Raw genomic sequence first — 27,357 nt, forward strand, 5'->3', positions numbered from 1 at the left:
TTGTAGGTCATCTAGTCCAACCCCCTGCCCAAGCAGGAGACCCAACATCATTTCTGACAGATGGCAGGGCAGTCTCTTTTTGAAAGCTTCCAGTGATGAAGCTCCCACAACTTTTGAGGCAAGCTGTTCCATTGATTGATTGTTCTCACTGTCAGAAAAATTTCTCCTTATTTCTAGATTGAATCTCTCCTTGATGAGTTTCCATCCATTATTCCTTGTCTGGCCTTCAGGTGCTCTGGAAAATAGCTTGACCCCCTCCTCTCTGTGGCAGCCCCTCAAATATTGGAACACTGCTATCATGTCTCCCCCTGGTCCTTCTCATCACTAGACTAGCCATGCCAAATACTTGCAACCATTCATCATATGTTTTAGCCACAACTCTTGCTTTGGAGCAAATGCTCCCCTTCTCAGTGTTCTTACTCAGTGCTAAATACTGAATTCAAGCTGACCAGGCTTGTCTTGGATGTATATTGATCCTGAAAGCTGCATATCCACAGAAAATATTTCAGATGATTATGGCAGCAAGCCTTTGGAGCCACCAGTCTTATCCAAAAACAGGTTCAGGAGAACAACTGTAGGTTGTTTACTTGATGATAGACAACGCTGTGTGGGAGGAAGAAGAAAAACAGGGATTCTGCCAATTACTGTCCCACGTTGCATTATAGTACAGTATATTCAGGCAGTAATGCTGAGTGGCCACATTGCCAGAGTGAGGTAAAGACAGGTTGTAGAGACAATACTTTCCATACCAACATACTTTTCTTTTGATTCAAGAATGGAAAGAAAACACATTATGCCAGTTAAGGTCTGAATATAACAAATTAAATGGAGGTCTGTATGAATGGAATTTATGCAAAAACATGTGTATAAAGATGTAAAGATAACATGAATCGGGTATGTGTTTGTGCGATAGATCAGAATGGAATATGCAATTATGGGAAAACAAAGTGTACACTGTGTGGAGTTTATGTTTGAGAGAAAATGTGTTTGTGAGAAAGAACAAAGAACATATGTGGGGCGGAGTATTTTGCAGTGCAGTATCTTCGAAGGCATGCAACCGCCAGCATTTTTCCTCAAAGGAAGTCTCATACTTAATTTACTTTGTGGCCATTTTAAGGCATGAAGCAGCAGTGATTTCTGAAGGAAACTAGAGGTAGTCCTCAACTTACAACAACAACTGAGCCCAAAATTTCTCTTGCTAAGTGAGACAGTTGTTAAATGAATTTTGCCCCATTTTATGATCTTTCTTGGCACAATTAAGTGAATCACTGTAGTTGTTAAATTAGTAACATGTTTGTTAAGTCTGACTTCAGAAGATCACATGACCCCAGGACACTGCAATCATCATAAATGTGAGTCAGTTGCCAAGCGTCTGAATTTTGATTTTGGGGGATGCTGATCTTAAGTGTGAAAAATAGTCATAAGTCACTTTTTTTGTTTTGTTATAACTTCAAATGGTCACTAAATGAACTATTGTAAGTCAAAGACTACCTGTACAAAATTGGGGAATACTAGCTCTTTGCAAGTAAGCAGAGATTCTGCCCATCCATTCTGGAAATCTTCATTCTATGGCAAACAGTATTTGAACAGCTGCCTTAAAGGATTAGGGGACAGAGTAGGATTAATGTGCCAATAAAGAAAGGCCAAAGAGGAAAAGGTTGCAATTGTCAAACAGGAACCACATTTGTGCAATAAAAATCAAATAAAACTATGGATCTAACAATGTTAGGAACAATGATAATGGAAGAAAAGGTAGTAGTTCTTGCATTCAAAAGTATCCTCTTAATTCTCCCTAAATTTAGCTAATTCATCCCACTAAGTCACCTGCCCATTCCAGATGGCTGCTAGGGTTTGGCTGAACATCCATCAAATCCTTGGGGAAAATATCAAGGTCTCAAACCCATTGGGTCCATCAATCACTTCTGGTGGACAACCTCGGAAGATTGTGATAAAATGACACATATCCCCAACACTCCCCCATAAAGAACTAAATTAGCATAAGCCTCAAATCCAGCTTGTCAGCCATTGTATTTCAACAAATGCCCTTTCTTGATCTCTTTTATTTTTGATATGCATAGCATAGCACTTTATCTCAGTCTCAGGAACAGTTTGTTGCATTCAAGAACTCTGGAGATAGGCACACTTACAAAATACTTCTTAGTTTGCTTCCTGTACTCCTTCCGGTCTTCACTTCCTGTGAACAAATCAGCTCTCCCACACAGATAAACTAGACCTACCTCCTTTTTTGCTCTCTATTGCTCCTATCAATTGCTCTCCACCAATGATGCAGACTCCTTTCACTTTGGAGAGAATTCTCAAACCTACATGGGAAAGCATTATCTTTGATCTCAGCCCATATAGCCAATTCAGAATAATGTGACACTTTAAGGGGTCATTGCTCTTTTGAAAAATCAGAGACCTGAGTCTCATAGCTATGCATGCTTAGCCCTGTGTTATTTAATACACAATAAAAGCACCAAGTATTCATTGCAGGACAACTTCAAATATAAACGTTGTTACACGCATCTGAAAAACAAACAATGACCATGTTTAAGAGTTTAAAAAAATATCTAGATGCCATCACTAAGAACCTGATACACCTACAGGTAGTCCTCAACTTATGACCACGATTGAGCTCAAAATTTATATTGCTAAGTGAGAAATTTCTTAAGTGATTTTTGCCCCATTTTACGACTTTTCTTGCCCCATTTGTTAAGTGAACCAGTTAAGTTCATAGCAAGGTTGTTAATAGCAAGGTTGTTAAGTGAACTTGGCTTGCCCATTGACTTTGCTTGTCAGAAGGTTGTAAAAGGGGATCATATGAAGCCAGGAAACTGCAACCATCATAAATACGAGTCACTTGTCAAGCATCCAAATATAGATCACATAACTATGGGGATGCTGCGATGGTCATAAATGTGTGAAAAATAGTCATTAAGTCACTTTTTCGGTGCCATTGTAGCTTCAAACGGTCAACTAAACGAACTGTTGTAAATTGAGAACTACCTGTAATCCTAAATTTACAATCATCCATTTAGCAATCATTTTGAAACAGCATTGAAAAAAGTGACTTACAACCATTCTCATACTTAAAGTTACTGGAGGAAACACAGCTTTATTTACAAACGTCTCACCGGCTCAAGGTTGACTCAGCCTTCCATCCTATCTGAGGTCGGTAAAATGAGGACCCAGATTTGTTGGGGTCTATATGCTGACTCTGTAAACTGCTTAGAGAGGGCTGGAAAGCAGTGTATAAGGGTAAGTGCTATTGCTAAACGAACCCGTTGATTGCACCCTTAACTTTTCTCATTACAAAATCTGTATCAAAACCTCTACCATCCAGGGGTAGTCGAACGCGTGCTTTTTGAAGGGCAAGCAGGCACAATGTGGAACCAGATTTTGCAAGCTCACTCACAATAAAAGCCCATTAATTCATACTTCGCGTCTTCCCAAATATCAGCTCGCCGACGAATAAGCATCTCCCAAAGCAGTCCACTCAAAGCATCTCGCGAGAGGCGAAACAGCTGCACAAACATCACGCGGCGGGTGTCACTCAAATACGCCGCCCCGCCTTTCAAAGGGGTTGTTCTCGTCTCCGTTGTGGCCTCGCCCTCTCTGTGACGTGGTTTTTTTTTTTTTTTTTTTTTGCCGGTGAATGCCCGGATGAGGCAAGGTTCGGAGCTGTGTCAGCGAGTAAGGCGATGCGGCTACATTGGCGGCGGGAGCAGCAGCAGCAGTAGCGGCCGTGAGAGAACACACTGGACGGGTAAGGAAGAGCGCGAGGAATAAAGCCGGGAGGGGGTGGGGGCACGGCGTCTCTCCATGCACGCGCCCGGGGCGTTCCTAGCTCGAGGCAGGCTAAGGCACTAAGAACCAAGCGACTCCCACCCCCCTCCTCCTCCTCCCCCCTCTCCGCAAACCCACGAGTTCGGCCGCTTCAACTCCCTCACGCCGATTGGCTGCGAACTGACAACGGGGCAGATTTCGCCCGTCGGCTCTTTTTCCTATTAGTCAAAGCGGGAGCTCTTGAGCGGCGGCGACTGGCTGGGGACTGTGCGTGTCACTCAGCGCGTAAAGGAGCGGCGGGGCGGGCCAGGCCAGGATCCCCCCCCCTCCTCCCCGAAAGAGCGAGTAGGACGCGTTACTCTTCTCTCCCCCCCCCACCCATCCTGTGGTCGTTTGGGCGGTTGAGGAAAAGGGCAAGCAAGGGATTGTAGGTCTTTTCGGGAGAGGGTCGCTGTCTCCGGGCTCTTTCGCTCTTCCCCCACCCACCCCAACCTGCGCCTCCCGGTGAAGGGGGACACTTTTCGGCGTCTTCTCCGGATCTGCCCTTCTTCAGGAGCTGCATAATCCGCCCTCTTAGGTCTCTTGTTAATGCTGAAGATTTCCGGCCGTTGCCCCCGTGACTCGCCTCAAGGCCCAGGTCTGTTTTTTTCCCCTCCATTAATCCTTAAGCCGGTTTTGGTTTTTTCCCCTGCTTCACGGTATCGCAAAAGCTGCTTATCCACCGCCGGGGCGAAGCATCCTCTCTCTGTTCGTGTTCGCGTTGCTCTCCTGACAGTCCTCTCGCTCCCTTTAAACCCATCCTGTGTCGGTTGCGGATTATGGGTTTTTCCTCTTCACTTCGTCTTTTGCTTCTCCTTGGGTCTAACCAAATTAATAATAATAATAATAATAATAATAATAATAATAATAATAATAATAATAATAATAATAATAATAATAATAATATAATAATAATAATAATAATAATAGGAAATAGCCCATGCAAGCCAGCATTCTTGCTTTCCACAGATACCAACCGGATGTCTGGGTCGGTTTAGGAAGCAGCCCCTGGTTTACAGGTGCTCAAAACCTCACTTTTCCCATTCATCTTGTTGAAGCAGTCTATATAGCGCCTCTGGTGCGGTAGGGTCGGTTTTGTAAAGTCATCCTGGCCAATAAAGCATGGCTTCTGATTTTTTCTTCCCTGGAAATGGCTAATTTCAGTTTTGAACCTGGTCAAAACCAGATGGGTTATCAGCTGCTTTATTGTACATCCTGTGTAGTAACTCGCATCTATCTGTGCGTATCAAATCTTAGGTGCCTTAAATTCCTTCCGGTATTGAAGACTGCTTGCATGACTCATTTTGAATGTGGTTTCCTGTGAGTAACATGTTAGTTTTGCCAGAAAGGAGAAGCTTTTTTTTATTTTTTTACAGTTGAGGTGACATGACTACAAAAAGCATGTCATAATATTTATGCTTTTTATATTGCAGTTTTAAACTTCAACTTTATATTTTTAGAATCAAACACAATAAGAACACCCTCATTTGTTGATATATTTTGCCCTGCTTATGTTTTAAGGTGCTTTTGGTGCTTGTAATTGATACCAGAGCTATAACTTTGTTTTAAATCCCAAGGGCTAGAGATCTAGGTTTTGTTCCACAGAGCTCTTCCATCTTTTGCTCTGAAAGATAGATTTCACTTTCATTGTTCATTATATGTGATTGGATCAGAGAACAACAAACATGGCTGCTCCAGTCACATTTGATTTTAATCAATCTTACTTGTATCTTCCAATCTCTTTATATTCCTCTCCCAAGTAAAAGGGAAAACAAATGGCATGTAAATTAGAATAGATCTGTATTTTTTCATGAGTATCTGCAGTGGGCACAAGGGGCAGATGAAGAAATGCACATGAAGATAGCATGCAAATGCTATTTATATACTTGTATTAGATGTACAAGTATATTATAGTGGCATTTATTTGATCATATCATTGCATACATGGTGTCATTTTGGTGTCATTTTGCAGTTCGTGTAGACACTTTAAATCCAAAGTACCATTGCATCTGATGCCTAATAAGAATTGCTTTCTAGGACCAACTTGTTGATATTTAGAATCCTCATAACAATATTCTGTCATGTTGAGAAAATGAAAAGTGTTTTGCTTCTCAGATGGTTGCTAAGATACACAAATATACTGCTGATGTCAGAAGACTTACATTCCCCTGAGTCACTGAAACAATTTCCAATTGCTTAGGAGGAAGAAGTGGCAAGTACAATATTGTTCGATACTGAGTTGATGGAAGGTGATTATGAGAAATGCTTATGATGCAAAATAGCCATCAGCAAATCTAAATTCACCTAAACATTCACTTTTGCTTAAAGAACTTGATCTTCATTGAGATATACTTAGCAACACTGTTTGAAAAACTACCAAATAATTTCTAGAATATCCAGAAAAAATACTCCTCACTTGAGAATTTTAATTAATAATAAATTAATCTTTAACATGTCACAAATATATTACTTTTGTCACTTGGATTCTTCCATGTGGAAGAAAAGTTGTTACTTTTTTAAAAAGAATGCTTGAATTTCCTAAATAAATTTAGTGGAAGTCTTTTATGGTTGAAGACTATATTCTTTGTGACCCTATAAACATGCTGAATGTGTTCTATAGATTTCATAGGAAGAAAGCTGCATATTTTGAAAATAGTGGTAAAGAGGGAGTGATATCTGTTAATTTTGTGGCTGTACTCAAAACCTATGTTCTAATTATCCACCTTAAGATGGATCAACAATATGCCCATAACTATGGTCTGCCACAATAAATGTGGGATTGAAAAATATTGATATTTCAGTTTTAAAATCAGCTTTTACATGCGTCTTTAAAAATAACAGCTGTTTGTCAGGCTGTAGAGGTGCTTCTCCTTTGAACTGATTCCAAGCAAAAGTATCCATTGAAAACTAAGTGTGATCTTTCTGGAGGAAAATTCTAAAGATGTATCTTCTATATAGGCTGAGTTAGCATTACTTGTATAGTAATGACTTTAAAGAAAAATGCCTGCCATAAAAAATCTTCAATTCTGTTTTATTTAGCATACTCATACTCTAGCTTTCTTCAGTCATTAAATGAGTTGATCTACTTTTTATTGCCACCCCACTGGTTGCTTTTTGTTTCTTAAAGTCTGTGTGAACATGTTTAGTTTGTGTAATAGTTTATGGTAGCTATTTCAGGATCCTGTACATTTTTAAAAGTGCAGGGTTTTGTAACATATACTTAAAAATGTCAGAGGTCATTCCTTTAACTTGCTGCTTGGAAATAATTAGAGCAAGCCGGGAAGTGTGCCTGGCTCATTCTGATGTTTACTCAAGAGCCTCTGTAGATCTGAAGTCACATGAATGAAACTTGCATCATTCACAGAAAATCTGTTTTGCTAGTATGACTTACATCCATGGAAACCTTGAATACAACCACCATTACATTTGTAAATGGAGACAGTGTTTCTTTGATTAATTATATTATGCATTACCATTTTGTTAAGGAGGGAAACAACAGAAGTGTAATATAATCAGATGTTCTTGACAGTTATTAATCTGGTCTGTACAGTCATAATGTAGTTTTATTTGGTTCTGTAGTTTGTACAAACCCAACCAATTTAGTTTATAAACCATGGTTTTTCACTATGTGTTTTAGGCTATTATAGTAGTCTGTGAATAGTAGTAAAGTAGAATAAAAAGCTGCATCTAATAAACCAGTTTTCTTACTGGTATCTGGTGACTTACTAGTTCTAGCTCTTTTAAGAAAATATGTATTAAAATGATTGTATTGTTTTGAGTAACTTGGCAGTAAGAAACTTTGGCTTCTGCTTCTTTTACACAGAAAACTAACTGAACTTAAGTCAGTTTTATGATATGTATGTAACACCTATATAAAAATCAGTATAGGATATAATAATTCTTATTAAAAGATAAATATTGTAGAAACATATAGTTTACATTTAAGTGTACATTTAATATGTTTTAATACATTCATGTGAGTTTTTAGTCATTTCATGCTATAACGGATTTTTCTTTTATGTAATCAAAATATGAATTTTTATAACTTACTTTGTCATAATTGACTTTTCTGTGTACTTCCTAATGATAGTAGAGTATAAATTTTTTTTGTTTCTCACACTGGGAGGAGTTCAGAAGAAAATTAGGAAGGATTCCATACATGTACATTTAACCTTTATGTAAATTTTTCTCCTTTTAGAGAAAAGTCTGCAACAGTGGCAATGTTCTCACTGGGCTTTATCAATAGATCCAGTTTAGCCATTGTTCTTGTCCAGTTAAAGATATACTCTCTGCTTTTATCTTTTCTAATTAATGTATCATTAGCTATGTAGCTCTAACCACTAAGCATAGGTAGACTTTAAATTGAAATTGAAGCTAAAATTAGAAAATTGGTTTTATTTTCTAATTTAATCATTAAATAAGGACTGTGATTTGCTGATTTAGCACAGGGTAGTTTATAAGCTTAATATTACCCCAATCCCTAAATCAAGATTTTGGGATTGGGAATAGCAGATGATTAACTCAGTCAAAGACCTATATGTAAGCATGTAAAAATAGAACACTGTATTTAAGTGCAACTACCTCTGTAGCCGAATGAAATAACAAGGTAAATACTTTATTAAATGATTATTAGCAGTGGTGAATGAATAAAATGTAGCTATCCTTCAGAATACTAAAAAATGTCTGTCCACTAAAAGGAAAATGCTTTCTTCTTCCAAACTATTATGTTGTTTGTTAGAAGAGGCAAAGTTAGATTTGTCCAAGAAGCTGAATAAAAAGGGGAGCATTAGAATACATGTAAAACAGTATCTGTTTCTGTCTCTGGACAAGACCAATAGGTAGGTGGGGAGATAACATATATCCCTGCTTAATTTGATTTGAGTGATTGAGTTAATATTATCATTGAACCAGACTACTTGCAAAAATTAGCATAGGGATACATGTGATAGGAGTCACAGTAAGATGAAAAATATCGGGAATATGCATGAGATAATTCTTTTCTGAAGAATATGAATCCCCAATATTTACAACTGCATAGATTATGAGAATATTGTCCCCCAAGATCAAGACTTAATTCAGTACAACATAGATTTCCTGTGATTTTGTGCATTGAAATATTTTTTCCCCATAGTAAATACATTTTCAGAAAAGAGATTTTAAATTTGGAAAACAATGGGTGGAGCGGTCATATGCTCTTATGTAGTTACTTCTGTATTAGAACATTTTGGGATTGCTATATGAGAATCCAATATATTATGGGCTCTTCTGTTTGAACACTACTGAACTGCACTTGTGTTAATATTGAGCACGAAAAACAGGAGTATGGAAATTGATTAATTTTTTGCAACTGGAAGATATTGCCCGGTTAGGTTCTTGAGCCAAGAATAGTTTTTCTGCTTGGCTGCTTTTCAGCAGCTATTTTCCATGCAAGAAAATGTACATACACTTGCCATGGAACACTGTTAGGTCCTGATTTTATTTAAATAATAAATAAAAATCAGAGATTCAACAAACTAACACGTGAAAAATTTTCTTAAGAGAATTCATTAATGCAGGTACATATGTGGGTTTTTTGGCCAATATTAATCACGCAGGTGAGATGGGCAGTGTAGAAATTTAATAAATTTTTTTGGGAAACCATAATATTTGACAATGCAGTATTGCTGTTTTCAGTCTTGTTTGATGCTACAGGAGATCTCTGTAGAGAATGAAACATAGTAATAGCTCTTATCTTGATATATCAGTTTTATTCTTTTCTGTATGTACCATATTTAATAGTTCTTTGATACATGTACTTGAAGGGGGGGAAGAGATGTCAGATACTTGAACTCTTATTTTGCGACATGCAGAACTCAAGCAATTTTCAACCAAGATTGTTTTTTGCCCAATTGTAGCAATTCCTGAAGTGGTTATTTAAAGGGTGAACTTTAGAGAAATTAATTTGATATGTCTTCTAGGTTCTACAAGATTAGCATTTTTCTTTTAATGAACACCCACTGTTATTGTTACACCCTGATTATGTAGAATGAATCTCTACAATGAATCAAGATAGTGATCATTCTCTTTGTTTTGCCCTTTGTTTTGTAAAGTTTAGCATATATTCCCTTTGGTTTCTTGTCAGTTTCATGTTATTTTTAAAAAATAATATTAACTTTTTCCAAAATAAACAGTTTAAGAGACCGCATAGCAATATTTCTTAATTACATTGTATACATGGGGGTGGTAAGAAAAAAAGCACTATTTTGTTTGAAATTTTTAGTTTAAGCTATGATTTTTTTGGATTTTAACCTAAGCAGTGTTAATATGGCTTCTCTCTTATTCAAATTTCATTGTGATCATATTCTAGGGTGTAACTTTTAACTAATTGTGTTATTTTCAGACCCTGTGATTGAGTTTATATTTTTTGCTAAGCCATAGCTTAGTGAATGAAAACAGTTGGTTTCTAATATTTTAATATTTTTAGCTGTAATCCACAGCTAAAAATATTAAAATATGACAGATGACTTTATCTAGGTTCAAATAATATCTTGTGTTGTGGTTTGTTAGATTTTATTCAGCACACTGTGCAAACCCTCTTTTAGATGCTTTGCTGAAGGCAAATTAATGTTGCATTACTTAATTGTATTCTGGAGTTTTTCTGTGTTACTCCCTTGGTACTATTTTTTAAATTGCAAAGTCAAGTTAAAGACCTTAGGGATAAAAGCAGAACTGTACTGTAGTGATTTAGAAGCGCTGTCAGTAGTTTGTTAGTATGTTTTTAGTATGTGCAAATTGTTTTAAATAGCACTTCGACTAAGAAGAACCAATATTACTATAGTAATAGGGGGTTAAGATTTATCAAGTCCAAAGCTTCCATTGAACAATTAGTACTTTCTCTGAGGATATCTGTTTTACCTGCAAGGTTTCTGTGCCCTCTCAAAGAAAGATTTGCGTTCTAGTTCAGGGAGTTTATGTTGGTTTGTTTAGAGACCATGTACAGCGTATATAGATGGAAGGAAAATGGCAAAACACAAACAGTTCATTCACTACTTTTTTTCACTGTTTATCTGAAGGCTATTTAGTTATACTGAGTTCAAAAGCTACTGTACTGCTTTTTGTTACAGTTTCAACTTTCCTTTTTGGCTTGTTTTGGAGGGGGAGGAGGTTTGGACATTTCCACTGTTCAGTCATGTACAGTAGAGTATCTAGTATTTGTCTTTCATTGCTTGAATAAAAAATGTGGGTCACAGAACTGAAAAGAGCTAGACTTTCTGTCTGAGGGGGAAATGACTGATGATTATCAAAAATCACTGTTCTAGCTTTAGCTTTCATGAAGATGTGAGATCTGAGGAAGTCTGTAATTCTTCTCCAAAAATTTAAGAGGAATCTTAATTTATTTTTGTTTATGTTAAAAATGGATACAAAGAATATTTAGCAAAACAAATATTAATGTTACAGTATAAGATCTGGGTGGTTTTTTTTATTCCACTGCTAGTATTCATTTAGCTGGCGTTGGGATTTGCACAATTCTGTGAAAGGAGGCAATTAGCAATGTACTAATTATTTGACTGATTCATTTTACAAGCTGGTCTGAGAATATGATTGAAGGGCAGTGGAACAATTATAATAAAAGAATGAGCTGCTGCTTAATATCTTTGAAAGTGAGATTAGTGTGTGGGATATCTATGAACATGACCCCTCTTCTTTTTTCAAAAGATCAGCAGCAATAGGAAACAATTGGTTCAAGATTGTAGCACGCAGTAGAATGTAATGCTGCCTCCCCCTCCCATAGCACCCCTAATTTAAATGTCTCTCCAGCTGATACTCTATGTCTTGTAAAAGGAAATTTCTGGTTAATATTTTGTAAAACTAATAGGCGGATTATTGAACAAGGAAATAATTGATGCCTCTCTTTGGCTACTGTGATTCTGATTTAATTTTTTTCAGATATTCATATGCATTCACCCATAAAGTTTTTGTTTTAATTTGGCTGGACATGAGAAAAAATATAACACTTCTGGCTTTCATTAAAAAAAAGTTGGATTTGCTGGTTAATTATTTTTGGAGATGGAAATTAGTATAACCACATTATTCCTGTGAGGTCATGAATAGAAGAACTGCCTTATAGCTTTGAAAAACTGACAGAGAGCTTACCTGGGAGCAAAGGAGATCTCATGATTTTATTAACTAAATAACTTGTCCCTTTTATAGGTAATTCTTATCATGGATTGTGAAGAAATTCCAGAGTTTTCAACTTCAGAGGAAGAAGCTGCATACTGGAAAGAGCTGACTTTAAAATATAAACAAAGGTATGATTCTGATACTGGGTTATTATGAGTTTTACTCTGATATTTGAATGCATTAACAATGTTCTCTTTGTGATCCAGAAGCCTGCAGATGGAAGCCAAATATCTCAAAAATAGCATTATGCTTGAATTGACTAGACTTAATGCTCGAGGATACATGAATAGAATCTCTATTGGAGGTGACCTTGCCCTATATGGAATCTCTTTTTGCAAACAATAGGGCCTTTATCACTTCAGAAACTCTGCTAATTCTGACTCTTGTGACATTTGTTTATTTTACTGGGGGTATTCTTTTCTAAAAGTTCTGCTTTTATTGAAGTATGATTTTACTTCCAAGGCTATCTAATTTTGATAAACTCATTCTTAGATAGTGAGAGACTTTGCCTCTGTTTTTAAAGACAGCTGGGAGGATCAGCATTACAAAGCACTCCCATGTCTATCTAGATTTCCACTAAATATCCAAAGTATGTTCACATCTCCAACCACTTTTGGAGAAATCTGTTTGAATTTAATTTGTTCAGAATTATCTCTTTTAATCTGATTTTACAAAATTTCAATAGTGGAGTTTCTTAGATAAACGGCAAAGGACATTGTATATGTATAAAATTATATATGTAAAGTTCTGATCAGCTTTAATAAAAAAATAAAGACCTGTACTATTGTTGTTTGTACTATTATTGTGCAAACTTTAATATATTATAGTAATAATAATAATTATTATTATAAATAATAATGTACTATTATTGTTGAAGGGATGCGGTGGCTCAGTGGCTAAGACGCTGAGCTTGTCGATTGAAAGGTTGGCAGTTCAGTGGTTCGAATCCTTAGTGCTGCACAATGGGTTGAGCTCCCGTTCCTTGTCCCAGCTTCTGCCAACCTAGCAGTTCGAAATCACGTAAAAAATGCAAGTAGAAAAATAGGGACCACCTTTGGTGAGAAGGTAACAGTGTTATGTGCGCCTTTGGCATTCAGTCATGCCAGCCACATGATCACGGAGACGTCTTCAGACAGCGCTGGCTCTTCGGCTTTGAAACAGAGATGAGCACCGCCCCCTAGAGTCAGGAATGACTAGCACATATGTGCGAGGGGAATCTTTATCTTTACTATTGTTGCAATTGATAGAGAAATGCAGTGCTTTCTAATATATTGACAAGTAGTGATTTGGCTATTTGAATCCAAAGTCTAATGGATACTTAAGATGAAAGTGGGTACATTGGCAGCATCTGTTGATACTGCCATAAAGAACTATGCCTTTTCCTGACTTGCCAGCAGCCTTGAAAATGTGCATTGGAGTTAAAGATACAGTATGCCAATAGAATGTGACAAGGTCATTATACCCTCTCACTATTGTCTTTATTCCCTTGCAAGTTTGGAAAAAGACATACCTTCATTAAGAAGGTGCCAATAGGTCCAGTGTGGGTGCCCATGTCCCCTCAAAAATATTGTTTCTGCTTTACAACTAAATAGCCTCATATCTGTATTAATCATAAAAGCATCTTCCTGGAAAAAATCTCTATTCACTATTATTCCTGTTATAGTTTTCAAGAGGCCCATGAAGAGCTGGCAGAATTTCAGGAAGGCAGCAGAGAACTGGAAGCAGAGTTAGAGGCCCAACTGGTACAGGCTGAACAAAGAAACCGAGATTTACAAGCAGACAACCAAAGATTAAAACAGGAAGTGGAAACCTTAAAGGTACAGCTTGGGAAGGAAAAATATCTTCTGCTATTGCACAATTCTTTGCTGTAGAACAGAGCACTTAGATTATACATCTAAGTGCATATCACTTTTGTTTTAGGATTTTTGCAGTCTTTGATAAAATTGCAAGTCTACTAATTTCAACCCAAATCAGTGGGTTGTTGAAGAAGTGAAGTTTCCTAGGTCATGTCTTGTAACCTTAAGAATTTAAGTTAACTGTTTCCTCTTCTGTTCAACTGTTGTTAACAAGAATATTTCATGCTAGGTCCAACAATTGTTTATAGCCAGAGTCTTCCAGAGCAATTTTTTTCTTTAAGATCTAAAGCACTGCATAGCTACATTCAGACAGTAGCATAGAAATGTATTTAAACTTCTTGGATTAATTTCAGAGGTATAGAATTTTTCATGTCCTATATTTTCAGGAAAAACTTGAACACCAATATGCACAAAATTATAAGCAAGTGTCTTTATTGGAAGACGACTTGAGCCAGACTCGGGCAATTAAAGACCAATTGCATAAATATGTAAGAGAGCTAGAACAAGCCAATGACGATCTTGAGCGTGCGAAAAGGTAAGGAATGTTGGTGATTGCCAGTTATCTGACTGAAGAAAGCATGTATTGCTCAGGTTTTTATTTCCTTAGTGCTATAAACGGTTACTTGATATTGGTGCAGTTCTGCAACTAAAACTAAAGTTTGTCAGACTCCCCAAACCACTTTCATTTTTTATATTTTCTTCTGAAACTGAATTTTGTTCAAAAAATCATGAAGTAATATTAAAAAACAAGCATCACATTTTCCTTTGATTTTTATTCAAATTCTTCTACATAGTTTTTTATTTAACAAAGCTTAATGATTGAGTAGACAGCAGTGTTTATGGATGATATTGGAGTACTTTCTCCTAACTAATATCCAGAACATTCTGTAAGAAAACTAGTCAATTGCTTTAGTTTTATTTATTTAGTTGTATTTGATATAGAGCATTAAGAATAAGACTATTAAGTAAGATAATGGCTTGATTTTTTTTTAATTCACTGTATACCTATTACTAGCATGGAGAGCTGCCATCTTGTTCTGCATTATCTTTATCGACCCAACTAGTTCCTGGGATGACTTATAATTTGTTCAGTAATTTTCTGTCTTTGACAGATATTGAATCCTCTGTTTTTTGATGTTTCTTTACCTCCCACAGTTAAATGTCTACCAAAGAGTTTATTTCTTCTTCTTTCTTTTTTTTTAATTTCTAGGGCCACAATTGTTTCTTTGGAAGATTTTGAACAAAGGTTGAATCAAGCCATAGAGAGAAATGCTTTTTTGGAAAGTGAACTGGATGACAAAGAATCTTTGCTAGTTTCCGTGCAAAGACTGAAAGATGAAGCTAGAGGTACTACTTAATATATAGCTGCTAATTAAAGTTGTAATAATGGCAAACTCTGATTTCCTAGGTTATAAGAAAGTTGCAAGATAATTTTCTAGTTTTGAAGTACAGCTAAAGTTCATCTAATGTATTCATATTTTTATGACTATTTCATGAACTGTATCAACTGTTTGACAAGAAGCACATTCATTTAGGCTTATTTGACATCAGATCCTGGGATCAATCCATCTTCATCCCTGCTTAGTCTGTGAAATCAAATCAAGCAACTACAAGGCCTCCAATTTGGTGGTGGTGACCTTTTGTGAGGCATAGGAGTGTCTCAGGAATGAACAGAATAGTAGAATGAACAGACTGGGGAGAGGGGAAAGGTTTTTATACTCATAGCTAAAATACACAAGTTTGCCAATTTTTTTCTTAAAATTTACAGATTTAAGGCAAGAACTAGCAGTACGAGAAAGACAACAAGAAGTAACCAGGAAATCTGCTCCTAGTTCCCCAACCCTGGATTGTGAAAAGATGGATTCAGCAGTCCAAGCTTCACTGTCACTGCCAGCAACACCTGTTGGGAAAAGCTGTGAAAACAGCTTTCCCTCTCCAAAAGGTAGAATATATACATATATATTTTCTGAAATACTTATATTACAAGTAGAAATTGAGCCAGGTTTAATTATTTACATCCCCATATATAGCTGTTTTTTGTTCTCAAAATATTGAGAACAATATTGGAACATTGACATCCATTTTATCTATAACTTTTTTCCCTTTGTCCTCTTTGGCTATAAAATATGATCTATCTTAATAGCAATGTAAGTTAGGAATTTAGAACACTAGCAGTAAGAATTGGTTGACAAAAAAGCCCAAAGAGCCCCACCCTTAAAATGTGGCAAATTGGATCATGTGACCGCATGATGCTGCAAATGGTCCTGAATGTGAGCCAGTTAAGTGCCCAAATTGTGATCATATGAACACAAGGTAATTTCACAATTGTAAGTGTGAGTACTGGTTGTAAATCACTTTTTCCAAGGCCCTTGTGACTTTGAAAAATCATAAGTCAAGGACTACCTGTATTGTTACCCTTACATTACACTGGGTAAATATGCATGTTCAGCCTTGAAGAAAGTGTGGGAAGTGATTTTATGGAAACAAGATTTTATGGAAATCAGTGTTGTATATAGAATTGTTTTAGTCCTGGCCACCAAACTTTAGGCAAAATATATTGCTACGACACTTACTCATTGAAATATAAAGGATCCTGGTGTGGGGTTGTTCTTTGTTACTTTTGTTGTTGTAAATGCTTGAGTTTTGGACATTGTAATTATGTGACTATTCTGTTGTATTTGTGGGTTTGTTGCAGCTATTCCCAATGGCTTTGGTACCAGCCCCCTTACTCCATCTGCCCGAATATCAGCTCTCAACATTGTAGGTGATCTTCTAAGAAAAGTGGGGGTAAGAACTATGCTCTGCATCATGCTATCTAGCTATGGCTGTTTCTAAATGCTATCTATGTGACATACAGTACAATTCCTCACATGCATTGAAATCATAAGGTTTCCTGCCCAAACGGGGTTGGACTGGAAGACTTCCAATGTTCCTTCCAACTCTGTTATTCTATTTTATTCTAGTCCAGTGAAAGGAAATCACTTGAAACGGAATGGTTTACTTCATTACATGAAACAAATGTTTCTGTACTATTATTATACTAAGGAGAATTGAACTCATTGGGGCTTATTTAGAATTGTGCTATTTGCATAGTTTGAATGACTACATGGAGCAGCAAATTTGTATATACAAAGGAGGGAGGGATTACATATGTTTACTTGGAAAGAACTGGCCTGGGAATCAAGCATGTACTGCTAGATCAACAGCTCTGTGGTTTCATGTAGGGAGAAATGACAATAAAATCTAGCATGGTAAGATTAATATTATTTATAGAGTTCAGCATCTTGAATCTTAGCTTTTACTAATTCTTTTTAAAAAAGTTCATGACTATGTTAAAAGATGAACAATCAATACAGAGTGCATGAAATTTTACAAATCTCACATCTTACAATCAATAAAAAGAGGTGCATATATTTTCAACATTCTATTCCCAATTCCTTTATTACAAATACTTGTACAATACATCTTTAACTGGCTATTATCATTTTTAATGTTTTCTTAAAGTATGTAAATTGCAGTTTCCACTACTACAGATGTTGATGGATAGTAAATAATTGGTTGCTGTTTTAGATAATTTCTCTGTGGAAGAATACTTGAAAGTTTCAATTATGGGCATATTTTTAAACTCGGTTCTTAACCAAAAATGTATGTTAAGAGCACTTATATTTCTTTGCAAATCATTTTGCCCCAAGTCATTCTTTATACTTTTCATTGTGATGTGGCTCCTAATAATTCTACCTTCTTTAATCTTTCACCCAGACTGTTAATATATTCTGTTTTTTTCATTCCTTCTTAGGCTTTAGAATCCAAATTAGCTGCTTGTAGGAACTTTGCAAAGGACCAGGCATCACGTAAATCATATGTTGCAGGAAACATAAATAGCAGTATGATCAACAGCAATGGCATGAAGTTCTGTCATCCAGGACATACAACATTTTATGACAAAGCGTAAGTTTTGTTTTTACATGAAGTTTTAGAGAGTTGTTTTGCATAAGGTTTTCCCCACTCTTTGATTCATAAACATCTTCCTTTTTTTCTTTTTTGTTCAAATAAATTCTGACTCCTTGTGACTGTAGTGACTAGTCCCTGCAGTTTTCCTAGCAAGATTTACACTCATGATTTGCAATTGACTCCTTCCTAGGACTGAGAGTGAATGACTGGTCCAAAGTCACCCAGATGGCTTTGTGCCTAAAGCAGGACAACAACTCATGGTCTCCCAGTTTTTAGCCTAATGTCTTAACAATTGCATCAAACTGGCTCTCTTTCTTTATTTTGGCATAGGCTCAAACTTTGCTTGTTATATACCTTTTCCTTAATGAATGAAAAATTGGAATTTATATATCTTCCACCTGCATTGCAGGAAAGATGACAAGACAGCCCAAAACAACTTTATATTTTGTCTTTGAACATTTTTATGAATGGGAAAAATGTTCCTAACACTAAGAGTCATCTCATACAAAAAGAAATCAGAATTGCTTGATATACTACACTTTACTTTTGACTTCCAAATATAAGTAATATTTAAAAGTGAATAACATTGAACTCTTCAACTGCCATTCATTAAAATTGTAGAATACTGTTTTCATCTACCCAAGAAATATATAATTAGCCACAAGGTTTAAAATATTTTGTGGCTGTGTCACTTTCTTTATTCGAATTGATGATTTCCTATATATTTTTTTCTTTTTTGATTTACTTCAGGATCAATATTTCTGATATGAGCTTATTGAATTTTTTTTTTAGCTTTGGATGACTCCCAACTATAATCATCCAAATAATTAGGGATAACTGGAAGTAATATAGATATCTTATAAATACTGATTAGAAATAGTGTTAAATATAGGAATAGAACAAGCAAATGATTGAGTGAAGGGAATAAAAATGCATATTGAATGAGAGATTCCATTGTCCTTTCATTATTTTTCAAGGGAGTTTCACAGTTTTGATGGTACTGCAAATAAGGCTCAGACTGATGCTACTCCTCACAACTGTTCTTCAAATTGTGGGTTTCAGTATATTTTACAGACCTAAGTTGCTACTTAAAATAACTTGGGGTAATAATATTTAGAGTTTAAAACTGAAATTCTATATCTGACCAAAGACTAAACTAAGAATCAGCCAAGAAAGTTGTTGAAAAATTAGAGTGCAACCTGAACCTTTGCAAGTACTGGCAAATACTGAACGTTGCAAATACTTTTTAAAGATAGTCCCTCACAGACTCCATAAAAGCAGTAACTTTGGCATGAACAACTATCTAGGACTGATGAATAATAAATCCATATTAAAAATTGAGCTCTTCAAAATATTATAAGGAAGAATTTGGAGAGATGTCTCTGTAGGCTCCTTTTATGCCTAGCCAAATGTCTGTGCAACTTGCAGAACAAGGATATGTCTTGGCTGTTTGCACATGGGCAGGATAGAAATGATTCATCCATACGATTACTATTAAAGTCAATTCCAAGTCCAGCAATTCAAACTAGCAGAGTTTCCAATCTTGAATTTTGAAGCACAAATTAATAACAAAGAGGGTTTTTTTTCTCCTTGAACCATGATATAAGTGAATTATATGCTAGGAAAAGCTCACTCTTATCAGTGACTTCTAAAATCTGTTTGCTGGATTGATTTTTTTTCATCAAAATTATACAAGGGGCAATTGATGCGCCAGAAGCATTCAAAACGTACATGCATTTCATATTGCTCCTTGCTGCAGCCCTTTTCTTTAATCATCTTTTCTCTTCATTCTTCATAAAGATCTATTTATTTTCGTGACCCTAATGCTTTCTACAATGTTGATTAGTCTGGCTTCTTCCAGATTTCACTCTGTGCCCTTTGAAAACCTGTCTCCCTTAACTTGGAGCATGTATTTCTGCAACCGCTAAACATCTTTTCAGTCTGTCAGTAATCAATCCCTTTTCTTATTCATTCTTGATGTAGCATACAAGAACTTCGTGCTTATCAATAGTCAGCATACATTTAGAGTAAAACAAAATATGGTACATTGCAGTAGATAACTGCAGTTGTCTCTTAAACAATAGTACAAACCTCACATGGTAAGCAGAGATTATTTAAATACATTTAAAGTTAAAACAGCAGCAACTAGGTATTGTAAACATCTTGTTATTTAAGTGATCCAGAAGCATCAACAGCCATTTCTCTGCACTGCTTCTGCTTTTGGTTAGTGTTGACATGTCATGGTCATGTTTGGTTAGTGTCAACATGTGTATCGTGTAGCTCTTCCTGTGCTGCTTCCACTTACTTCCTGTCTTACCTGCTGCCTCCACTCCCAATCCAGAACATGTTCATAAATTTGAGCATCCAAGTATGAACGGATGAAAATCACTGCCTAGGGCTGAACTTCTTACATTGAAAGTGAGCTCAGGCATGCCCGTTCTTCTCCTCCTTCCTTTTCTTTCTTTCTCTCTATAGCCCCTGTAGTGTTCTCCCTGCCCCCAATTGTCGCTGGATCCTGAAACAGCCACGTTTGCTTATGGACCCGACCCAATCTGCTGCTGCTGCTGCCTTATGAATGGCCTATAGTTGGGTGGTGGGACTGACTGAGGTAATTTGCTCATTGCTGTATTGCAGCCTTTGCTGCTATTGTGTTATTTGCTTTGAATTCTCTGTTGGCTTTCTATAGAGTTACAAATGTTAGCTAATTCAGCATGATAAGATGTATACTAAGCTGATGTCAGAGTTACAAGCAGAATGCACTGTTTGCATAGGAAGTTTATTGAAGTTGATGACAGAGCTGTTGAGGCTTGGAACTAAGAAAATTGAGGAGGAATTTGAGGTGCATGTTTGAATTAATGGATGGTAGCTGAGACACAGTGAACTTGCTTTTTAGACCTTGTTGTGAAAAAAGTAAAATTGGGTGTTCGCTTTGGTCTTAACCCAAGGCAGAATTGTAATCTTCTATTAACTTGGCATTCATGTACCTTTTTTAAATATTCTAAACAATTATCTTGATGACTTCATTTAACTGTTGCTGAAAATTCATTTGAATAGGCCTTCTCCGCAGAATTAACTAGGGATGTACATTGATGCAGGCAAAAACAGCTTACACTGAATGGCACAACCAACTAGCTGGCATTGTTTACAAAAACATCTGCACGGTGTATGAGGCTCAAAGTCAAGATGGCGTGGAGAATAAGAGAGTTAAGATCCTGCGGGACTTCCAGATCCAGACAGATAGGCAGGTACTAGTCAATTGGACATTTTGTAATAGACAAGTAACAGAAGATAGTGGTGGTGATAGATGTAGTGGTGCTAAGTGTGACAATAACACCAGGAAGAAGGAATATGAGAAGCTGGAAAAGTACCATGCTCCAACACATCCCAGGAACAATGTCAGAGCTCTCTGTCTCAAAATAAAGGCAGACATATAGATGATAAATATGCCTGAATCTAGACAACTTTAACAATCCTTGTTAGAATACGGAAAGCAATTCTTCCTTTTATGGCTGAAAAACTGGGTTCTAAATCAAAACTACCTGTGCATTTGTGAAATGAAATTAATTTCCAACTTTCAGTCATATTTTGGACAAAAAGTATACTTTTTAAACTATTTTTCTATCTCCCCCATATGTTTAGGTCAGATTCCCTACATATTTCATGGGTAATTGTGCCTGGTTTGTGTGATGAGCTTGTTTTTATGCTTGGAGATTATAGTTTATGTGTATTGTCCATAATGGATTTGGAACTGACATTATTAGTCTAATAGCCTCTCTTTGAATTTTCTAATATGAATTTCAGTAATTAGTAATATGTAATTAGTACATATTACATTAGTAATGTTCTAATTTTGTCTTGATCCTTTCTATGCATGTTACTTGAATGGAACACATGGTATATATTGGATTGAATTGTATATTATATAAAAATTTGGAAGGCATAAAAAATCTGCTCCTTCACAAAAGGAAAAGTGGAAATTCTGTTGCAAAATAAATGCTTCTTACATATTTTAAACTTGAAAAATGCACTTCCTATTAATTCATCTAAATTAGTGCTTGACAGATGTCATATAAATTTAATATAGAATTCAGGTAATTGCTACAAATATATCATAAACTGAATAGTGAACTACTGATTCATTATTTTTTAAATATGGGCTTGTTTCTCTTCTGCCCCAATAATGAAATAAGACAAAAATGAAATTTAAAACAGATACCGAGGATTTTATGATAAAATATTTTATTACTTGATCTGAAATCATCTCTTTTCAATCAGCGCTACCACAAAGTATTCCAAAAAGTCAGCACCATGAGGTAAAAGTGACTGAATGGTGAACATACCACAAAGAATAATCGCTTTTACAAGCTGATTCAAAAATGTCTTCAAACAACAATGTTAGTTGAAAGTTCAGCCATGAATAAGATTATTATTTTATAGTGGCATTGAGTTGTGTAGTTACTATCATTTATTCATTCAATTTAAGCACAATCCAACTCCCAGACTAAAACTGGGCAAGTTGCAATAAAATTAAATAGAATATATAAGATAAATACAGAAAAGATAAGTACAAAGAAAAATAAAGACCAAATGGCAAGAAATGCCAACAAATGCAAATGGTATGTGAGGATGCATGCATACAATCTGACAGGATCCCAGCCCCTCTAACCCAAGGCCTGGAAGAACAAATAGGTCTTTAAGGCATTCTGGAATGCCATCAGTATAGAATACCATCAGCAAAATTTCATTTCAGATGTCAGATTCTATAACACAGAAGGCACGCTTCCTGGGTCCCAATATGTAACACTGTTGAATTGAAGGGATCTGAATCTTGCCAACCTTATCAGCTCTCGTCAGCCACAGAAGATAGACAATCCCTTGAGTAAAACGGGTCCTAGGCCATGTAGGGCTTTATAGGTCATAACAGCAGCTTGAATCACTCCCACAAGCATAATGGTACACTTTGTGGACCAGGGGTGGCATATGGGCATACTGAGGCATGTCCTTCACTGCCCACACCACTGCATTCTGGATCAGTTGAAGCTTCCAAGTGGACCAAGGGCAGCCCCATGTAGACACAGAATTGCCACAGTCAAGCTGCAAGTTAACTAGGCCATAAGTAACTGTCTGGCATGTGGGAAGCTCATGTAATTGATTATTGCAGAAGTTGGAATTGAATGGGCAATTAAGTAAAACAAAATAGTTGTTTTTTGCCTTGCATTTTTTTGCTTTTCTTGATTTAATCTGTACTCCTCCTAACATGCTTTGTTTTGTCATTAGTTGCAAATGATTCAGGCATCTAAACAAAGTTCTGAGAGTTATATAACTGCTTGCAGCACAATTTTTTAAAATAAATTATACTATAAATGTTACTAAATTATAGCAGTAGAAGAGTATAAGGCGTGACCAGATCAATTTTTAAAACATTTCATTAATTCTAGAAAAAAATAATTCATAAGTATTTCTTCTCAGTTTTCCCCAAAATGACCATAATTTCCACTGAATAAATTGGAGATCTGAGGGATCATTTGTTCTGTCTTCTTTCTGATACTATACCTTGTGTTACTAGCAGTCTTTATTAGTATTGTTGCCTGCCATGAGTTGATTGGTATGGAATCTACAGTATCAAGTGTATCTTGGTAGGTGTTTTCAATTGCAATTTTTTATTTCAGTTCTTTTCTTTCTTTTTTGTTTGTGTTTCAGTTCATGACATTTTGTATTGCTTAACAGTGTGATTTCCTCATTGTTTAATAGTAAGAATGGGTCTTTTTACTTTTCTCAGGGTAGCTTTAGAGTACCAGCAAAATAGGAAAAAAAATCTTCAAGATTTGTATCACTATCATTTAGCTTGTTCTGGGAAAACCCAGCTATTCTTGGATTTCATTATTATGACTTGCTGGATTTGATGATTTATAGTTGGTGAATTAGAGCTGATGAATTGAGCAACTGATCAATAAAGTTTTGATTCTAATCCAACCTTATGCCTTATGAATTTCCTTATTGACCTATAGTTTCTAGCTGCAATCTTGATGAGAATAGGTAGGGGTCCAGTTAATGTAATGTTACTGGGAAAATGTTTTTTGTCAGAATTTAGAATTTCATTTCATGATATGTTTATATTTTTGTTACATAGTTGGGCAATGCATTTTAAGATTTGAAATAATTCTCAAACCTAAAAATAATACCAGATACAGAAGAATTATACAAACTATTAGTTGTTTGGAATAGGTCAGACTGGGATCCTGGAACTTTGGAATCCATTTTCCAGACAAAATCTCACATCTTTGTTTCTGTTCTTCAAAATATATAAATAAAGAATGGAAATGTACATAAAGGAATAGAATGTATAGAAATAGAATGTATATAATGTTTACAATGTATTGAAATGTATTGTACTAGAATCAATATATTCTAGTATTGATTCTAGTTGTATGAATAATGTCACAAATCTGTTAAATATGTAATAGAGATATGTAAAGAGAAAAAATGCAATAAAAGAAAAAATATAGTTTAAAAATTAGTCATTCTGAAAAGAAAGACAAAAAGGCAGTTTATGCTGATTTGTTTGAAATATATAAGGATTAGAGAATGTAATACTTTTTCATAACACCACAATTTTTTTTTCAAAGGGTTTAAATCCATTTTCCTTAGCATAGCTTGCTGTAACGGTATATATACAAACTAGTTTCTGTATCAAGTAAACCATTTTATTTACTCTTCAATCCTTCAATCATAGCTTTGATCTACAACTTTGTAAAGGGTCGATTATGAGCATCTTAGTACCCTGCTAGTCTTTTTAAATATTTTTTTTATATTGTCAGCTTGAATTGCAGTAAAAGAGGTTGTCACATTTACAGGTAGGCTAGCTTTGGGACATGTAGCAGTGACTGTGTCACGTCTCTGTGTCATCTTTATCAAATTGAATCTTGACAAAGCAATGGAAACAGAAGCTGGTTTGGCTAATAGGAGGTCAAGGTTTCTAAGGCAGATGCTAAACATACTAAATTAAGTTAGCCTTCTTGGTTTGTGACTGGATGACCAGACCACAGTATTTCCTGATGAGCCAAGGGTTTATATATCTCAATACAATATATTCACAGTGAAGCAGCCCCAAATATTAACATCGTTGTTATTGTTTTTAAAAAACGGCTTTTTATTTGTGTGGAGTGTTATCCTTTATTGTATTTATCTCTCTAGAGAACTTGCCATAAATGGATGGTTTTCTTGCTTGAGTTTTGGGAGTTAATCAGGTTTTTTTTGCTGTCATCATAGGACTAACATAATCCTGTTAGAGAGGGGGTATAATTTGTCAGTGCTACTTGTTAACAATTTTTTCTTCTTTGTCTTGTAGGGCAGTCAACGGGTTTGACCAAGGCCCACCACCAGGTCTAGGAGCATCCAGACCATCATCTGCACCTGGCATGCTCCCTCTGAGTGTATGAATGGATTGCAAAGCTATGATGGGACTTGGGTTTTGTTCTTGAAGGAATAAGAAAAAAGCTGCTTGTGATAGTTTTCTGTTGGCACCCCCTGCTGGAGCTGAGTGGGTGTTGCAGAATGCAGAAACTGCCCAGAAAACCAAGCACATACAGAGCACTCCTTGTTAATACAGTCTATTTTCTTCTATTTCCATCGTGGACATTCTTAAAATGGTCACCACTGATGTCTCTGTCACAGATTGCAGGAGTTGCACTTGCCCAAATCACTTCCTTTTTTCCACCTCTTCTGTTTTGTATGTTGGCTAGCTAGGGACTGCTTTGATGCTGGGTATCCTATGTCTTTCACATTGTACAAAGGACCCAGCTCTCCCCCCACTTTTATTTTCTGCATAGGTCAATTCATTTTCAAGGGAAGCTTTAGAAATCCTCTGACCAGTGGATGGATTTGGAATGAATTTTTAACAAGTTTCTATGAGGGGTCTTTGTACCTAGCAGCACCCTGCCAAAGATCTGGGTCGTGGGTCATGGAGAATATTTAGATGTGGCATCTCCCTATGGAGCATAATACATTATGCAATTATGCCAAAGTTGTTCTTTTCTAAAATGGAGACATACCCTCAGTTCAGCAATTCCTTCGCAGTCAGTTTTATCCTACTAAGTTGGCTTTCCCTATTTTTATTTCAAGAAAACTGTGGATTGGACTTTTAGCTGCTTGGTGACAATTGCCCAAAAGCAAAGGAAGGAGAAAGGAATTAAAGCCAGGAAAGACTAGGGGCACATTGCTACTCATAGCTTGAATTTTGTCATCCCTTTCTTGTGTCCCCTTTGCTGCGTTAACTGTTTACATTTGTTTTATTGTACATAGATTTGTAAACATATTTGCCTAAGATATTTGTATATAACTTGGGCTTTCTAACTTTATTTATTAAGACTTCTGAGGCATGTTTCCCTTAGGACAGTACGTCAACTTTATGTGGTGACTGCCATCCTGTGGTTTCACAAGAGAGATGGTCCTAAAATAAAGATCTTTTAATGTGGACATATTTGCTTTTCAGAAAAGATGCTTCTCCTTTGCTTTGTTTGTTTGTGGTCTAGTATTTTGATTCTTGAAATTTTGCTGTATTGTAACTGCACATACACAAAAACCTAATTTGTGTCATCCTGATGAAGGTTACAAACAGTGGGGCACTGGATAGCCATATATTTTTTTTGTTCATCCATGCTCTTCACAATATAAAAAAGAAATGAAAAGTTTTCTCTAGATATGACTGGCTGCAAGTTCAAAACTGATGCAGACATGATTGTGCCAGCTGAATAGGCAGAAAAAAACCTGCCTCTTTACTTGTCATGTTGAGAAAAAAACTGGTTGGTGGGAAAAACTTAATTATGCTTACCTTAACTAGTGAGTTGCAATTTTAGAGCTAAAATGTGTGCTTCATGTTTTTGGCACTTATACCACCCTGCTGTATTAAGTAGAAAATCCAAAACTTTTCCTCATTAATGACCATCAACCCAGTAGTGATTTAAATCCACCATAATAATCATTGAGGTGCTTTCAGTTTTTCTTTTCTGTTCATGAAGACTTCATGTGAACTGTCTTTCTGCTTTCTGGAACATGGATCTTAAAGGAGAAAAGGTTATTTTAAGGAAACCCCTCCCGCCAGTCTCTGGTTACCTTTGGCTAAGTTTGGTTCAACTCCGTTATTTATGTTAGTAGCAAACTTAACTGGTAGGTAGGACAAGTGGAAATAGGAAAACGACACATACATACCGATAAGGTACCTTGTATCTTGATCATTTAGATATGATTTATCATTTAGAAAATATGTAATATTCTTTTATTTCCCCTTCTAAATACAGTGAGTGTTTTCTGTCCATCTTCTAGTAATCAAAAAGGTGTTTCATGTAAATTCAACTATATTTCCTTGTCACTGAAGCTGTAGCTCTCAGAAAAGCATAGTAGTATGACCAGGTTGGGTCAGCGTAACAGTTTGTAGCACTCTATATTATCCAGTTTAGCCAAAGCCCATATCAAGGGAGACAAACCTACCTCTTTTATGTTTTGTATTTATTCATGGTTCTGCCATTCATGGTTCTGCCAGCTTTGTAGTTACCTATCTACAGAGAGC

At 36.0% G+C, this 27,357-nt stretch overlaps 1 protein-coding gene across 7 annotated transcripts; it reads left to right on the top strand.

Annotated features, from left to right (window-relative positions):
• The first annotated feature begins 3,670 nt into the window (after window positions 1–3,670).
• On the top strand, window positions 3,671–26,267 carry NDEL1 (nudE neurodevelopment protein 1 like 1). 7 transcript variants are annotated; one of them, XM_070937443.1, is made up of 10 exons: window positions 3,671–3,766; window positions 12,016–12,113; window positions 13,649–13,802; window positions 14,228–14,376; window positions 15,052–15,188; window positions 15,610–15,783; window positions 16,537–16,628; window positions 17,638–17,789; window positions 20,268–20,400; window positions 25,141–25,217. In XM_070937443.1, exons 2-9 carry the CDS (start codon window positions 12,028–12,030, stop codon window positions 20,365–20,367), a joined length of 1,044 nt encoding a protein of 347 aa, XP_070793544.1. In that variant the 5' UTR covers window positions 3,671–3,766; window positions 12,016–12,027; the 3' UTR covers window positions 20,368–20,400; window positions 25,141–25,217. The 7 variants fall into 7 exon arrangements, with proteins under 7 accessions (XP_070793544.1, XP_070793545.1, XP_070793546.1 ...); XM_070937444.1 differs by lacking the exon at window positions 25,141–25,217 and adding an exon at window positions 21,432–21,456; XM_070937445.1 differs by lacking the exon at window positions 25,141–25,217 and adding an exon at window positions 20,888–21,028.
• Window positions 26,268–27,357: the final 1,090 nt, after the last annotated feature.

This window comes from Pituophis catenifer, unplaced genomic scaffold, assembly GCF_029215685.1.
Source record: "Pituophis catenifer annectens isolate HBS135680 unplaced genomic scaffold, rPitCat1.0.hap2 SCAF_2, whole genome shotgun sequence".
In the NCBI taxonomy this organism is placed as follows: Eukaryota; Metazoa; Chordata; class Lepidosauria; order Squamata; family Colubridae; genus Pituophis; species Pituophis catenifer.

Coding starts and splice junctions, on each gene's coding strand:
- NDEL1 (XM_070937443.1), top strand. CDS start 12,028: ATGGATTGTGAAGAAATTCCAGAGTTTTCAACTTCAGAGGAAGAAGCT. Junction 15,189..15,609: donor ACTGAAAGATGAAGCTAGAG/GTACTACTTAAT, acceptor TAAAATTTACAG/ATTTAAGGCAAGAACTAGCA. Junction 16,629..17,637: donor ATCTTCTAAGAAAAGTGGGG/GTAAGAACTATG, acceptor ATTCCTTCTTAG/GCTTTAGAATCCAAATTAGC.